General features: G+C 44.4%; 2 protein-coding genes across 2 annotated transcripts; both read left to right on the top strand.

The window, feature by feature from the left end:
* Positions 1-14,656: 14,656 nt before the first annotated feature.
* Positions 14,657-15,418, top strand: LOC132211843 (importin subunit alpha-1-like). Its single transcript, XM_059656495.1, has one exon. The coding sequence runs from the start codon at positions 14,657-14,659 to the stop codon at positions 15,416-15,418; it is 762 nt and encodes a 253-aa protein (XP_059512478.1).
* Positions 15,419-15,541: 123 nt separating this feature from the next.
* On the top strand, positions 15,542-16,270 carry LOC132211842 (importin subunit alpha-1-like). The gene has a single exon (XM_059656494.1). The coding sequence runs from the start codon at positions 15,542-15,544 to the stop codon at positions 16,268-16,270; it is 729 nt and encodes a 242-aa protein (XP_059512477.1).
* The last annotated feature ends 378 nt before the right edge of the window (positions 16,271-16,648 follow it).

Raw genomic sequence — 16,648 nt, 5'->3', positions numbered from 1 at the left:
TTTAATTGCTACATAAATGTTTTGTCTCATTGGAAATTTCACTTTTTATGAAGTTATTAATTAATATTTCAAAATGCTCATGTGTGCCACATATCTGTAATTAAATTATTTTGCAGAATGACTATCGCCGTGTAAAAGATTGGCTTCAAACCTAATTCAATGCTAGATTAGTGAAGTCTCTTCCTCAGGGGCTGGGCATGCACAGCTAGCAGGGATCATGAGAGGCAGAGAAGAAAACTTATATCACTCGATGACACTAGTGTTAATCATCTGCACAAGTGCCAAGGTGACTAATCAAACACCGAATATGCACAGTCCTATGTGAAGGTTTTGACTGTTAATTTCCAGTGTTAAGGAAGCCGTTCTCCAGGGCACCACTTTAATTGCATTTAATTTTACTGTGAAATTTGAGAGAAGACCTGAGATTTTCTGATTACCCTTTTCATTATATTATCTGTTTATTGTGTTCTACATGGTACCCATTTCTCCATAGAATTACAGTTTCCATGAGCTTTAGCTCTACCATTTTTAGGCTTCTAAAATTATTTACTTTTACAATTAATAGTTAATGTAATTAATTGACATTTTAAAAATTATTTTTTTGTCCAGGGCTGCTCTTTATTTCTCTTACTTTTTCTGTAGCCAGTATATTTGCTAGTAAAAAAAAAATCTTAATCTTCAGGTATCTAGAAAATTCTCTATTTTAACTTAATTCTTGAGTTACAGTTTATCTACACTAATAAAAGAGAAACATGCAAAATAACCATCCCTCCAAGATGCCTACAAGCCACGCCCAGCAGCCAATGAGGAGCAAGTATGAAAATATACCCGACAAAGATGGCTGGTTAATTTGCATACACAGGCACCAGGCAGCTGGGGCAGAACAGATACTTCCCCCACGGCTGCTTGTGCATGCACAGGCACCGGGAAGCCAGGGGTGGGGCAGCGTAAAGACACCAGGGAAGCTCCCACCAGGCCAGCATGCGCACACAGGTGCCAGGGAACCAGGGTCAGGGCAGTGTGCTTGGAAGCCGAGGATGGGGCCTGGACCTTCCCCTGCCCCACTGGAGTGTGTGTGCGGGCGCAAACGGAAGTTTTTGCTCTGTGGCTGCTTCCACGCACACCGGCACCAAAAGGCCTATGTCCCCGGGACAGGCTTCCTTGTGAGCCAGGCCACCCCGAGCCTGTAGGCCAGCACCTAGGCCCGGAGCAGCCGGGGTCCCGGAACATGACAGAGGGTGCACATTGGGCTGAGGGGCTTCCCCTCACCTCCCTGTGCACAAAATTTCATGCACCAGGCCCCTAGTATAAGTATAAAACTATAGAGATCATATATCCTTAGCTTTTTTTGACTGACTTATTTCACTTAGAATAATGTTCTCAAGGTCTTCCAGTCTTGAATGTTGTTGGCTTCCATAAGACAGTACAGCCTCACTGCTTGGGGGTGGAGTTTGTTTTGCCCTCCCCATAATGGCGACTCCGGACCTCCATGAGGTCCCTCCTGGGGATCAGTCACAGAGGGAAACAGCAATTCTATTGCAACAGCTCTTGATTTACAGATAACATGCTCCTGGACCCGACTCCAAGGGCAACAGGAGGCGAGTTTGGGGAGTCCAAGCAGTGGCAGGGCTCTGTGGTTCTGTTTTTTTGTCTGAAACACCACCACCCAGCCTGACAGTGCAGAGGCCCATGGCAGAGCCCCATGCTCTGTCAGGTGTCTGCTGACTCAGACACTGTTCACTCTCTCATCACTCCCTGCTCGCTCTGCTGGGCTGTCCCCCCCCACCCCCCCCAAAGGTCTATGTTCCTCCCAGCCTGCCAAGGGAAATGCCTGCTACTGCTGGCTTTCTCCCCCCTCCCAACTGATCCATGAGCTCGTGATGCAGGGCTTCGTCTGTGGCCATCTGTGCTTTCCTTCCTTCTCAGCTCCCTGTTTATTCCTGGTTGCCCACCTTTAGTTTTTTCAATGCATGGATCTCTCAGGTGTGTATCTGTGTTGAGCAGGGGTTTCTTTGTTCAATTATAGATGGTTAACTTGTTGAAATCTCAGGGGGAGAGGAAGATGTGCCCTTATGCCGCCATTCCTCTGACGTCACTCTGTGTGATAATTTTTAAGCATTCTTTTTCTTCATCCTTGATATTATTGTCTACTTTTATGTTTAAACCATTCTTCATATTTTTTATCTTAAGTCATATAAGGAATTTCTATACTTTTAAAGATATTCTGAAACTCCATTAAAATCTGTCTTGTTAAACATTTATTTATTCTACGTGTAGATTTAAGTGCATATTTTTCCCTAAGAACTTTGGTCTTTCCTGAATTCTTGAAAAGTCTCTTACTCTTTTTCCTTAATGTTTTTGTTTGTTTGTTTGTTTGTTTGTTTTTGGTTAATCCTCACCCAAGAAATTCTTTTTCATTGATTTTTAGAGAAAGTGGAAGGAAGGGAAGGGGAAAGACAGAGAGTAAGAAACATTGATGTGAGAGAGACACATCGATTAATTGCCTCCTGATGTGCCCCAACCTGGACCAGGATGGAGCCTGCAACCAAGGTATGTGCCCTTGACCAGAATCAAGTCCAGGACCCTTCAGTCCACAGAGTGATGCTCTATCCACTGAACCAAACCTACCAGGGCCTTAATGCTTTTATTTTAATCAAATATACACAGTCACCCCAGTGTTAAACGTCATACGATTATACAAGGTTTCCTGTGAAAACTAACAGTTGCTCTCAGTGACCTATTCTTCTTTTCCAAAGGAAACTGCCTTCCCCTCTTTTAGCAGATTCTTTTAGTATTTGCCTCTACATTTTGTAATATTTCTAATTGATGTCTTCAGTTTCAAGCATTATCAATATTGGCTTGTCACTTGTCACTATAGAGGGTGACAATTTAGCCTTCCTTCCTCCATTTGCTGTCATCACTCATATACACATAACCTGCTGTGACAGACACACCCTAAGACAACCCCCTCTGATCAGACCCTTATATAATATAGTCCCCAAGTGTAGGGAGAACCTGAGACTTCATCTAGGCCACAGCACATACATGACAAAAAAGAAGGATTTTTATTGATGTGATTAAGGGCCCAAATCAGTTGAATTCGAGTTTATCAAAGGGAAGAATATCCTTGATGATTGTTTTAGTCAGGCAAAATCCCTTAAAAGAGGGGCCAAGGCAGCCCCTGAAAGACATATATGTTCTTCTTTGACCTTGAAGAAGCAAGTCACCATGCTTTCTAAATGTACAAGGAAATGAGCTCTTCCAAAACTCTGAAGGAATTGAAAGTGGGTCTTTCCTTAGATGACATGCAGCCTGGCCTACACCTTCTAAGACTCCAACCAAAGGACACTTCTGACCTATGGAAACTGTGAGCTAATATGAGTATTCTTTGAAGACACTAAATGTACCATACTTTGTGCTGAACTATAGAAAACGCATACTCCTTCCCTTATTAAACTCCCAAATAGTTTCGGTCTCATTAATTTTGAGAATTCATATAATCATAACATGCAAGTGCTTTTTATAACTATGCCACCTTTGCTTCCTGCAGAGGAGCTAATCATTGCTCCCCCTTATCACTTGTGTCTTTATTCTTATTTAATTCTTTTTCTTTTTTTGCTATATTATTTTTTAGTTGTCTAATTTTCCTTTCAAGAAGTAAAATACATTAAGTATTTTATCAGTTTCATTGTCCTGGATGTATTCCAGAGATTTTTTATTTGATCCAATCAGAATTGATTTCTCTCTAATCCTAACACATGGCTATCATGCTGTTTCCTCTGTTCATGATCAACTTGAAGATTCCCTGGCTTATTTCATGTGTTGCTTATGCTGTTTCCTAAATCACATGTACTCCTCTTTCTTAGCTTACTACCTTGTTTGGTGAATCATGTCTTCACATGCTTTATACATTTATTCTACCTATTAAATTCATTGTCATTTTGGCTGGGTATACCATTGTAGTTAGAAATAATTTCTCTTCAGAATGGTAAAACCTAAATTGCTTAGCTACCTTCCAGTATTGATGTTGGGAAGAACAAAGCGATTTTGATTCATATTCTATATGTAGCCTACTTTTATTTTTTCCACCTTGGGGAAAAACTAATGAGACATAAAAGCATTAAATATTTGAAATCTGAATTTACACACAATATTTTCTTACTACAAAAAAAAAATTCTGCTTGTCTCTTATTGAAAATCACCTATATCCAGATTTTCAATTTCTTTAAATCTGAGTGAAGTAATTAAACTATATTTTACTAAGCTTACCAACAGATAAGTTTAAAAAGTGCTTAATAGAATTTTGAGCTCTAGGAGTCACAATTAAAATAAAAATGTCTCTTGAGTCCAGGGATAGAGAAAATGAGTCTCAATCTTTATAAAAGTGCTAATAGAACAACACAATGGAAAATTTAAATCAGTCTATATTTTTCAAAAAGAAATTAATAAACCACACAACTTTACTAAAGAGAACTTATGGAAATATCTCAATGTTATGGCTCATTCTTCCATTTTGTTTCTGAGATCTTAAATACATTCTAGTGAGAGGAAAAATTATCGTTTAGTTAACATTCTAAAAACAATAAAAATGGCCATTGAATGTTTAACGTTTATCTCCTCCAAAACAGAGGATTAAATAAGACAAAAAAAGAAAGTGCTTTAGTCCTAATAGTTACAGGGACGTAAAGTACAGAATGGGGGATATAGTCAGTATATGTGAGGACAGGTGGGTAGTGGAAATATTGGGAGAACACTTTATAAAGTTGGTGATTGTCTAACCATTATGTTGTATAGCTGAAATGAACACAAAATAATATTAAATGTAAACTGTAATTGAGAAATAAAAATAGAGGTAATTGTTCATTAGAAAAAGCATAGGAATACCAAGTATGCCTACCATAATTTGGAAAAGTATTTAACCCAATAAAAATGCAGCAAAACAGTGTTGTATGATTATAAGGACATATGCATATATTTCTTTTATTTTCTTTAAAATATATTTTTATTGATTTCAGAGAGGAAGGAAGAGGGCAGAGAGATAGAAATATCCATGATGAGAGAGAATCATTGATTGGCTGCCTCCTGCATGCCCCACAGTGGGGATCGGGCTCACAACCCGGGCATGTGCCCTGACTGGGAATCAAACACGGGACCCTTCAGTCTGCAGGCTGATGCTCTATCCACTGAACCACACCAGTCAAGCTATATTACATATATTTCTAAATAATTTTTAACTGTGGAGAAGAGAAATGAGATAGATCCATTTTCCTTTACAATTCTGACACCTAACTACCCTATGAAAGTGTTTGCAGGACTAGTTAATACTCATAACTGTGGATCAAGGGAGCTGTTAGAAATTGGCATAGGAGAGAGCTGGAGAGTAATATTTTTTCATTTGTATAATTATCATCAGTCTAAACTCAAGGACTTGTTTATGTGACCTAAAGAGATAAGCATTCATAAACAAACTAGAGATCTTTGAATAACAAGTTAAAACATCTTAAATTTGAACATGTTTCTTGGGGCAATGATTACATTGGGTCATACTGAATTATGTTCTGTATGTAAAACATTGATTGTTATATAATTGAAGCAAAATGGATATTTGTAGAAAAAATCATTTCAATAATATCAGACCTGATAGAATTTACTTTCAAGTTCAGCTGGAATGACAATCAGATAGGAGCCATAGAAGAAAGGTGTTGTTTGTTTTTTCAGTTTTGTTTTGTCTTTTAATTTAGTCAACTTCTACCTTAAACCTGTTGTATAAAACCAAAAATAGCTTTTATACTACAGTAAAACAAATCCACTGGAAAAACAGAACACAAAGAGCAAACTGAGAAAGTATCCTATCTAATAAAAGAGAAACATGGTAATTGGCGTACGACCGATACCCTTTTCATTGGCTAATCAGGGTGATATGCAAATTAACTGTCAGCCAAGATGGCGGCTGGCAGCCAGGCAGCTTGAAACTAACATGAGGCTTGGTTGCCTCAGTGACGGAGGAAACCAACGTTCCCCGCCTGCCGCTGCCTCTGAGCGGGCAGTTTAAGAAACTCTGTAACAAATACGCCCAACTTCAGCCAGCAGATTCGCAACATTGTAAGCAAAGGCCAGAAACCTACTTTCAGCCAGAGGCCTAAGAGCTGGAGCCAAGCCTCAAGCTAAAGCTGGCCCAGAATTAAAAAAAAAAAAAAAAAAAAAGGAAAAAAGGAGCGTTTGGGAGTTCAGTCACCCCCAGCCTGAAAACAGCCCTCAGCCCCTCACCCAGGCTGTCCAGGCACCCCAGTGGGGACCCCCACCCTGATCCAGGACACCCTTCAGGGCAAACCAGCCGGCCCCACCCATGCACCAGGCCTCTACCCTATATAGTAAAAGGGTAATATGCCTCCTGGCACCGGGATCAGCGGAGCCGTGAGGCCTCCCAGCACTGGAATCAGCATGACAGGGGGCAGCACCCAAACCCCCTGATCGCCCTGCGGCTCTGTGTGTGACAGGGGGCAGGGCCACAACCTCCCTATCCACCCTGCTCTGTGCCTGATAGGAGGGAGCTCGCCCCCCCCCACGGGCCCTGCTCTGTGTGTGACGGGGTAGAGCCATAACCTCCCCATCAGCCCTGCCCTGAGTGTGAGAGTGGCAGCGCCCCAACCCCCTGATCCGCCCTGCTCTGTGGGTGATAGAGGGCAGCACCCCAACCCCCTGATGGGCCCTGCTCTGTGCGTGACAGGGTACAGAGCCCCAACCCCCCTGATGGGCCCTGCTCTATGTGTGACAGGGGGTTGCTCCACAACCTCCCCATCGACCCTGCCTTGAGTGTGACAGGGGGTGGCGCCCCAACTCCCCAATCGGCCCTGCTCTGAGCCCGACCAGGGGCTGCACCTAGGGATTGGGCCTGCCCTCTGCCACCCGGGAGCAGGCCTAAGCCAGCAGGTCGTTATCTCCCGAGGGGTCCCAGACTGAGAGAGGGCACAGGCCAGGCTGAGGGACCCCCCCTCCCCCCCCGAGTGCACAAATTTTTGTGCACCGGGCCTCTAGTCCTATATAATAAAAGGCTAATATGCAAATCAACCAAATGGCGGAACGACTGGTTGCTATGATGTGCACTGACCACCAGGGGGAAGACACTCAAAGTAGGAGCTGCCTCCAGCCCGCAGGTCCCGAACAGGAGGGAGGTGGGGAGTGGGGGGCAGGGTTGGCAAGCAGGCAGCACCAGGCCAGCCAAGGAAGATGCCAGCAGGGGCCCCCTAATCATCCTGCCAGTCACCCTGCAGAGGGAGGCGACTGGTGGTGGAGGGCGGGGCCAGTGGGTGGGCGGGGCCAGGCCAGCCAAGGTGGGTACCAATGGGGGCCCTCTCAATTGCCCCACCAGTTGCCCCACACATCGGCCCTGATTGCCACCCAGGCCTTGGGACCCTACCTGTGCGTGAACTTCATGCACCGGGCCTCTAGTCCTATCTAATAATAGAGAAACATGGTAATTAACCATAACTTCGCGACCCTTCCCATTGGCTAATCAGTGAGATATGCAAATTAACTGCCAACCAAGATGGCGGCCAGCAGCCAGGCAGCTGAAGCGAACAGGAGGCTTGCTTGCTCCAGTGATGGAGGAAGCCAACGTTACCCGCCTGCCGCTGCCGGCCTCTGAGCTGCAGTCTAAGAAACAATGTTGCAATTTTAGAAGGTAAATAAACCCTAGAAACCTGCTTTCAGCCGTCAGAGCTGGAGCGAGCAGGACCGCAACAGTGTTACAATTATAGAACCCAAACAAAGCCCAGATACCTGCTTTCGGCAGCCAAGGTCTCAGAGCTGGAGCCGAGCCTCAGAGCTAAAGCCAGCTCTCAGTTCCAGTGACAGCCATAGAAGGTAAATAAATCCCAGAATAAAAAGAAAAAAAGGAGAGGTTGGGAGCTTCAGTCGCCCGCCAGCCTAAAAAACGGCCCTCAGCCCCTCACCCAGACTGGCCAGGCACCCCAGTGGGGACCCCCACCCTGAAGGGGGTGTGACCAGCTGCAAACAGCCATCATCACCTCACCAGGCTGGCCAGGCACCCAAACAGGACCACCACCCTGATCCGGGACACCCTTCAGGGCAAACCAGCCGGCCCCCACCCATGCACCAGGCCTCTATCCTATATAGTAAAAGGGTAATATGCAAACTGACCCTAACAGCAGAAGGACTGGGAATGACTGGTCACTATGACACACACTGACCACCAGGGGGCAGACGCTCAATGCAGGAGCTGCCCCCTGGTGGTCAGGGCACTCTCACATGGAAGGAGCTCTGCTCAGCCACAAGCCAGGCTGATGGCTGCCAGTACAGCGGTGGTGGTGGGAGCCTCTCCTGCCTCCTCCGCAGCGCTAAGGATGTCCGACTGCAGTTTAGGCCTGCTCCCCGCTGGCAAGTGGACATCCCCTGAGGGCTGCCTGGCTGCCAGAGGGATGTCTGATTGCCATCTTAGGCCCAATCCCCTGGGGAGCAGGCCTAAGCCAGAAGGTGGTCATCCCCTGAGGGGTCCCAGACTGCGAGAGGGCACATGCCAGGGTGAGGGCCCCTCCTCCCCCCTAAGTGCACAAATTTTTGTGCACTGGGCCTCTAGTCTATATATATAAGCCTAATATGCTAATTGTCCCTCTGACAATTCGACTGTTTGACTGGTCTCTATGATGCACACTGACCACTAGGGGACAGATGCTCCAACCAGTAGGTTAGCTTGCTGCTCGGGTCCGGCAGATGAGGACTGAGCAAGACAGGCTGGACACACTCTGGAGCCCTTCCATGGTCCCTCCCTGGCCCTGCTCATGCACTCGTGTGGTCCCTCAGCCTGGTCTGTGACATCTTGCAATCCAGGACCCCTTGGAGGATGTTGGAGAGCCGATTTCGGCCTGGTCCCACAGGCCTCTAGTTTGTAATAAAATGACATTTACATACCAAAATCAAAATAAAAGAAATAAAATAGCAGGATGAAGATGGCTGTCTTAATAGCAAAATGCACAAAGACTGGGAACACATAATTTATAAAAAAATAAAAATAAAAAGGATGTTTAATATTATTGGTGATCAAATTGATTTTGAAATATTTTTCACATATATTAAATAGGCAAAAATGCAAAAGCCTCTAGTGGCAGGGTCAGAAAGAAAAGGCAATGCCATCTATTGGTCTTAAGAGAATGAACTTGTGTATCTCTATGGGCAAATACATGTATAAATACATCCAATATATAGGCTGACTAAGAAACTGGATTAAAAATTAGTGATGTGGTAAAGAAACATTTTTTGAATCATAAAAAAATAAAGACAAATACTTCAGAAATAAATTTGTGAAAGTCATGATCCAAATATAAAACAAACCACAACAAGCATGACTTAGTGACATTGTACAACTATATTTGACTATAATTCAAGATTCTTCTTTGAGCTTCACAGGTTTTGTGGCTTATAATTATATTTTGCGGTTTTTATTGTTCAGAGTCCAATCATAATATGAGTTTCTAACTGTGACTGATATTTACATAATTACATTGCTGTTCGTTATTTATCAAATCTTAGATGAACTCTGAAGGCAACTCCTAGGAGAATTATTTACCATAATAGAACAACATGTAAGAGTTATAAACTCTGATAGCAGAATAATGATATAGCTGAGAGAAACTGTCAGGAGAGTGCAGGAGGTTAAGATAAAAACCTTTTCTCCTTATTTTGCATAATGAGAAGTCAAGAGTTATGGCTCAAAGTTGACTAAACACTATATCAGTTAGTAATGTGCTGAAGTATCAATTACAGGAAAACAAGGGTTAAGAGTAATGAAAATACACCTTGGTTGGTGTGGCTCAGTGGTATAATGTTGCCCAATCACCAAAGGATCACAGGTTCAATTCCAGGTCAAGGGCATGTACCTGGGTTGCAGGTTCATTCCTAGGCCCTGCTGGGGTGTACTCAGGAGGCAACCAATCCATGTGTCTCTCTCACATCAATGTTTCTCTCTCTCTCCCTCTCCCTCTCTTTCCTTTTCTCTCTGTCTGCCCCTCCCTGCCTTCTACTCTCTCTAAAAATCAATGGAAAAATATCCTCCCGTGAAGATTAACTAAACAAAAACAAAAGAGTAATGAGAGAATACATGTGAGTATGTCTGCCTCAGTCCTCAGCTGGTACACTTTTGTTTCCAATGTCATGGTGGGATCTATCTTTCTTCTCTTCCAGGCCACAGAATGGCTGCTGCTCCTCCCAGCTTTATGTTCATATTCCAGACAGGAAGAAGGGAACACAGCCAAAGCTGAACAGAAAGGGGGTATCGAATAAGTGTTGATTAATAGCATCTGCCATAGTGAGGAAAATAATATTTAGTAGGTAATTTGAAGTCTTCAAAGTATTATTGCTAACAACACTCAGAAGATGGATGCACAGCTAACCTGAGCTAAAATACCTCATTATTTGTAGTAGGGAGTAAAAGATAATCTCCTAAATTGAAATATTGTGAAATACAAAAAAAAAAAAAAAACACCATAAAAATTAAAAACAGAATTTGAGGCACTTTCTCCTTAGAAATGGAGATTGGGTGTTGGAGAGTTTTGCTGTTCATCCCATTAGTTCATTCCACAGACACTGATTGGTTCACTCTTATGTCCAAGGGACTTCCCTCATTACTGGGGAAGCACCAAAGATAAGACAACTCTGAAGCAAGTAAGACCAAAAAAACTCCATATAATCTCAGACAATGGTATGGTATAAAAAAATAGAAAGAGATACATCAGGGGAGATTTAAAATGGAGATAGCAAAGCTCCCTCTGAAGTGACTGCTGAGTAGAAATGGGGATGAAGTACAGAAGTGAGCCTTGTGGAAAAATTCAACTATAGGGAGAAGTTGACAAGTCTGTTGCATCTCAAAGTATGGGACAATGTTTGCTGCTTTGGAAATCCAGAGAGCTGATTCTCAACTACTCTGCCAAGTACGAATGAGGTTCTAGTTTTCCTGGTATAGATCAAGCCTGTCAGAAAAGCACTGATCGCCTTTATCCAGGGCCATTAAACAAACTGTGGCAGGGCTAATCTTGAAATCATCGCATTAATATAATTTCCGAGGAGCCTAAAACAATGTCCATTCTAATGTCCTGCAGTCAAGACTGTAGCTGATAACAAAGTCCAATGTTTACTTAGGCATCACACAACTCTAGCTAAGACTAAGCAAAAGCACAGACTGACGAGAATGATTTAGGATTTTAGTCTGGCCTAGAGTTTTGGACTTTGGACTTCACCTCAGAAGGGCAAGATAGTTTTATTTCAGATTTTATATTTTGGAAATTATAATCTTTACCCTCAGTTTACAAGGAGATGCTATTTTTGAATTTCAGTTTCTCCTAGGGGATTTAATGAATGCCAAGGATAAATTTGGGGTGACTGTTATTGCGTTATGTTGGTGACAGTATTTATGTGTTTCATCATAGCAGTCATTCTCAGTGCAGAACTTCTTTGTCTTTTTTTAATATATTTTATTGATTCCTTACAGAGAGGAAGGGAGAGGGCTAGAGAGCTAGAAACATCGATGAGAAACATGGATTTAGCTGCCTCCTGCAGTGTGCCCACTGGTGATATGCCCGCAACCAAGGTACATGCCCTTGACCGGAATCGAACCTGGGACCCTTCAGTCTCAGGCCGACACTCTATCCACTGAGCCAAACCGGTCAAGGCCATGCAGAGCTTCTTATATGATACTGTGGACAGCTTGTATATACTTTGGATGAGCCATAGAATGAAGTATAACATTTCAGCCTATGACTCATGGACATGGATTTAATAACATATTCCTCCGAACCACACCGGAGAATTGCTGGAACCACTACTCTCTGAGGGGTCCGAACCACTGCACAAAATCCTGGGAGGAATGAGCCAAAGGAGCAGTGGTTGGTATTGAGGGAGCGATCTCATCAAGTTGGGAGGTGAACTGTCCCGGGACTGAGGATTGCCCACCCCTGGAAGGGAGATGGGCAACGGCCCCACTCTGCCTAACCATGACTTCGTGGTTCAGGCCAATAGGTTAAGAGAACGTTGGGGAGTGTTGGAATGGAAAGCTTCTCTCATCAAGGGAGCGGAATTGTGGCGACATTCCTGGTCTCGAATGTCCCTTGACGCTATCATGATTGGGAAGTAAGGAAAGAATAAACAAGGTGTATTTGCCAGAGCACTTCTCATTTCTCTCTTAAATCCACCAAAAGACCTCCTACCTTTCATTTCTCCTGCAACCGGTCCCTCTGGTCTTCCTTGGCCCAGGGACTTCACAATTTGATTTTTGTTTTAATCTGCAGCATACAATATCTACACTAATAAAAGAGAAACATGGTAATTGGCATATGACCGCTACCCTTTTCTTTGGCTAATCAGCGAGATATGCAAATTAACTGTCAGCCAAGATGGCGGCCGGCAGCCAGGCAGCTTGAAGCTAACATGAGGCTTGCTTGCCTCAGTGACGGAGGAAACCAACGTTCCCCACCTGTGGCTGCAGGCCTCTGAGCGGGCAGTTTAAGAAACATTGTAACAAATACCGCCGGACTTCAGCCAGCAGATTCGCAACATTGTATGCAAAGGCCAGAAACCTACTTTCAGCCTAGGCCTAAGAGCTGGAGCCAAGCCTCAAGCTAAAGCTGGCCCAGAATAAAAAGGAAAAAAGGAGCGTTTGGGAGTTCAGTCACCCCCAGCCTGAAAACAGCCCTCAGCCCCTCACCCAGACTGGCGAGGCAACCCAGTGGGGACCCCCACCTTGAAGGGGGTGTGACCAGCTGCAAACAGCCCTCAGCCCCTCACCCAGGCTGGCCAGGCACCCCAGTGGGGACCCCCACCCTGATCCAGGACACTCTTCAGGGCAAACGAGCTGGCACCCACCCATGCACCAGGCCTCTATCCTATATAGTAAAAGGGTAATATGCCTCCCAGCACCAGGATCAGCGGAGCTGAGAGGCCTCCCGGCACCGGGATCAGCGTGACAGGGGGCAGCGCCTAAACCCCCTGATCGGCCCTGTTCTGTGTGTGACAGGGTGCGGCATCCCAACCACCCCTCCCCCCGGGCCCTGTTCTGTGTGTGATGGGGTAGAGCCATAATCTCCCCATCGGCCCTGCCCTGAGTGTGACAGTGGCGGTGCCCCAATCCCCTGATTGGCCCTGCTCTGTGGGTGATAGAGGGTGGCGCCCCAACCCACTGATCTGCCCTGCTCTGTGTGACAGGGGACGGTGCCCCAACTCCCCTATCAGACCTACTCTGTGAGTGACAGGGGGGAGCTCCCCAACCCCCTGATAGGCCCTGCTCTGTGCATGACAGGGTCCAGAGCCCCAACCCCCCTGATGGGCCCTGCTCTGTGTGTGACAGGGGGCAGTGCCCCAACCCCTGGAGTGGCCCTGCTCTGTGCATGACAGGGGGTGGTGCCCCACCCCCCCAATCGGCCCTGCTCTGAGCCCGACCAGGGGCTGCACCTAGGGATTGGGCCTGCCCTCTGCCACCCGGGAGCAGGCCTAAGCCAGCAGGTCGTTATCTCCCGAGGGGTCCCAGACTGCGAGAGGGCACAGGCCGGGCTGAGGGACCCCCCCTTCCCCCTGAGTGCACAAATTTTTGTGCACCGGGCCTCTAGTTTATAAATAAGTGAATTTATTGTAATGCAAGGTAGTTTTCAGCAATACATAGTATTCAGAACTCAAAGATGTAAACAACTTTCTCAAGTCACAAAGTGGTAGAGCAGAGATTTAAATCTGATCCTGTCACCTACACTGTCACAGAAAGACCCGGTTCTCCTGCAGGAAGCTTCCCAAACAAGGGACATGCTGCCCAGAACTCTCTTCTGTGATGTCTACCTACCACTAGCAGAGCAAAGCCTTGTCTTCCATTTTAAATAGAGAGGAGAATTTTCTAAAGTGGCTAATATATGAAATATAGGATGTACAGGAAAACTAGGGCAGGTTTATATTAATAAGTCTCTCGAGGACTCACAAGACATTCTGTAGGATTCCTAGGTCAGAATTTGAGTTCATATTCTGTAATGTGTTGGCTCAGGGAGGGCCTCATGATAAACTGATGAGAGACAAGCTAGGTTCCCAACAAACATGCTTGAATTCCTTCCCTGAAATGTTGGGCTCCTCTCTGCTCCCTAAGGAGGATAAGCCTATCCTGCTCCATTTCGACCCTCCCCACTTTCATCAAGACATCCTTGGTCCTCTGCAGTATTCCCAAACCCATACTTCAAACATGTCATAATCTTAATTCTAGAAAAATGGTGTAAAAATTATGCAAAAACTTGTAAAAGTTATGTATGTAATTGTGCTCTTTTCCATGGTGCTTAAAAATAGACATAAGTGTTTATGGGAATTTAATTTCTTTTACATTTTATAACCTGATTTTGTGTATTACTCTGCAGAAACCAGAGAATATGTATGGAAATAAACGAGATGAGATACATCTTCCACACGTCGAAGAGCCTATTGCCTATGGCAAAGTTAAGGCAAGTCCAACTGTAATATAAGTGGCATAATTTGTAAAATATCGTGAAAAAATATAAATCAAATGCTATAAGAAATCAAAGGAGTGACACCGTCTGAGAGCTGAGCCGCTGTCGACGTTATCGGAGCCACCGAACCGCAGCCCGTCCTCCGCTCACGGTCTCCTGTGAAAGCCTGAGCGACCATGTGGAGCTTCTCCCTTTGTCTCGTAACCATGTCCACCAACGAGAATGCTAATTCGCCAGCTGCCCGCCTTAACAGATTCAAGAACAAGGGGAAAGACAGTACAGAAACGAGGCGGCGCCGAATAGAAGTTAAGGTGGAGCTGAGGAAAGCTGAGAAGGATGACCAGATGCTGAAAAGGAGAAATGTGAGCTCCTTTCCCGATGATGCTACGTCTCCGCTGCAGGAAAACCGCAACAACCAGGGCACTGTAAATTGGTCTGTTGAGGACATTGTCAAAGCCATAAATAGCAACAATTTGGAAAGCCAGCTCCAAGCTACTCAGGCTGCAAGGAAACTGCTTTCTAGGGGAAAACAGCCACCCAGAGACAACATAATCCGGGCTGGTTTGATCCCAAAATTTGTGTCCTTCTCGGGCAGAACTGATTGTAGTCCCATCCAGTTTGAATCTGTTTGGGCCCTCGCTAACATTGCTTCCGGAACTTCGGAACAGACCAAGGCTGTAGTAGATGGAGGTGCTATTCCAGCATTCATTTCTCTGTTGGCATCTCCCCACGCTCACATCAGTGAACAAGCCGTATGGGCTCTAGGAAATATTGCAGGTTCAGCTTTCCGAGACTTGGTTATCAAGTATGGTGCAGTTGACCCACTGTTGACTCTTCTTGCAGTTCCTGATATGTCGTCTTTAGCATGTGGTTACTTACGTAATCTGACCTGGACACTTTCAAACCTTTGTCGCAACAAGAATCCTGTACCCCCATAAGATGCTGTTGAGAAGATTCTTCCGACTTTAGTTCGTCTCCTGCATCACGATGATCCAGAAGTATTAGCAGATAGCTGCTGGGCCATTTTCTACCTTACTGATGGTCCAAATGAACGGATTGAAATGGTTGTGAAAACAGGAGTTGTGCCCCAACTTGTGAAACTCCTAGGAGCTACTGAATTGCCAATTGTGACTCCTCCGCTAAGAGCCATAGGAAATATTGTCACTGGGACAGATGAACAGACGCAGGTTGTAATAGTTGCAAGAGCACTTGCCATCTTTCCCAGCCTACTAATGAACTCCAAAACTGGTATTCGGAAGGAAGCTACACGGACAATGTCAAACATCACAGCTGGCCGCCAGGACCAGATACAGCAAGTTGTGAATCATGGATTAGTCCCATTCCTCATTGTTGTTCTTGCTAAGGCGGACTTTCAGACACAAAAGGAAGCTGTATGGGCTGTGACCAACTATACAAGTGGCGGAACAGTTGAACAAATTGTATACCTCGTTCATTGTGGCATAATAGAACCACTGATGAACCTCTTAACTGCAAAAGATACCAAAATTATTCTGGTTATTCTGGATGCCATTTCAAATATATTTCAGGCTGCTGAGAAATTAGGTGAAACTGAGAAACTAAGTATAATTATTGAAGAATGTGGAGGTTTGGACAAAATTGAAGCTCTACAAAACCATGAAAATGAGTCGGTGTACAAAGCGTCACTAAACTTGATTGAGAAATATTTTTCTGTAGAGGAAGAGGAAGATCAAAATGTTGTGCCAGAAACTACCTCTGAAGGTTATGCATTCCAAGTTCAGGATGTCACTCCTGGGACCTTTAACTTTTAGATTGTACAACTGAGGCATAAAGTTGTTTGTTGTGTACTATGTTTGGTATAAGTACGTCTTGCTGTTTCTCTACTAAGAACTCTTTTTAAATGTAGTTTGTTATTGTAGCACTTTTTACAACGAATCTATACTTGAACAGTTCCAAACTGTACATACTGTATGAAGCTTCTACTCTCAGTGAGTTTCTTCTATGTGGAATTTCATATCTTGCAGTCTCCTGTAAATAAAGATTAAATTCCACCAAAAAAGAGAGAAAGAAATCAAAGGAGTAAAATGTGCATGCTATTATAGGAATTAGTAAATAATGTTTTTTATATTTGTCACTAGCCTAGTTAGGTAAATAAGATTTCAATAAGCAGAGGCAAAAAGAGAAAAATC

The sequence above is a fragment of the Myotis daubentonii genome, chromosome 11, assembly GCF_963259705.1.
Source record: "Myotis daubentonii chromosome 11, mMyoDau2.1, whole genome shotgun sequence".
In the NCBI taxonomy this organism is placed as follows: Eukaryota; Metazoa; Chordata; class Mammalia; order Chiroptera; family Vespertilionidae; genus Myotis; species Myotis daubentonii.
Note: the sequence above shows the minus strand (reverse complement) of the source record. Positions and strands in the feature narration are given on the sequence as shown.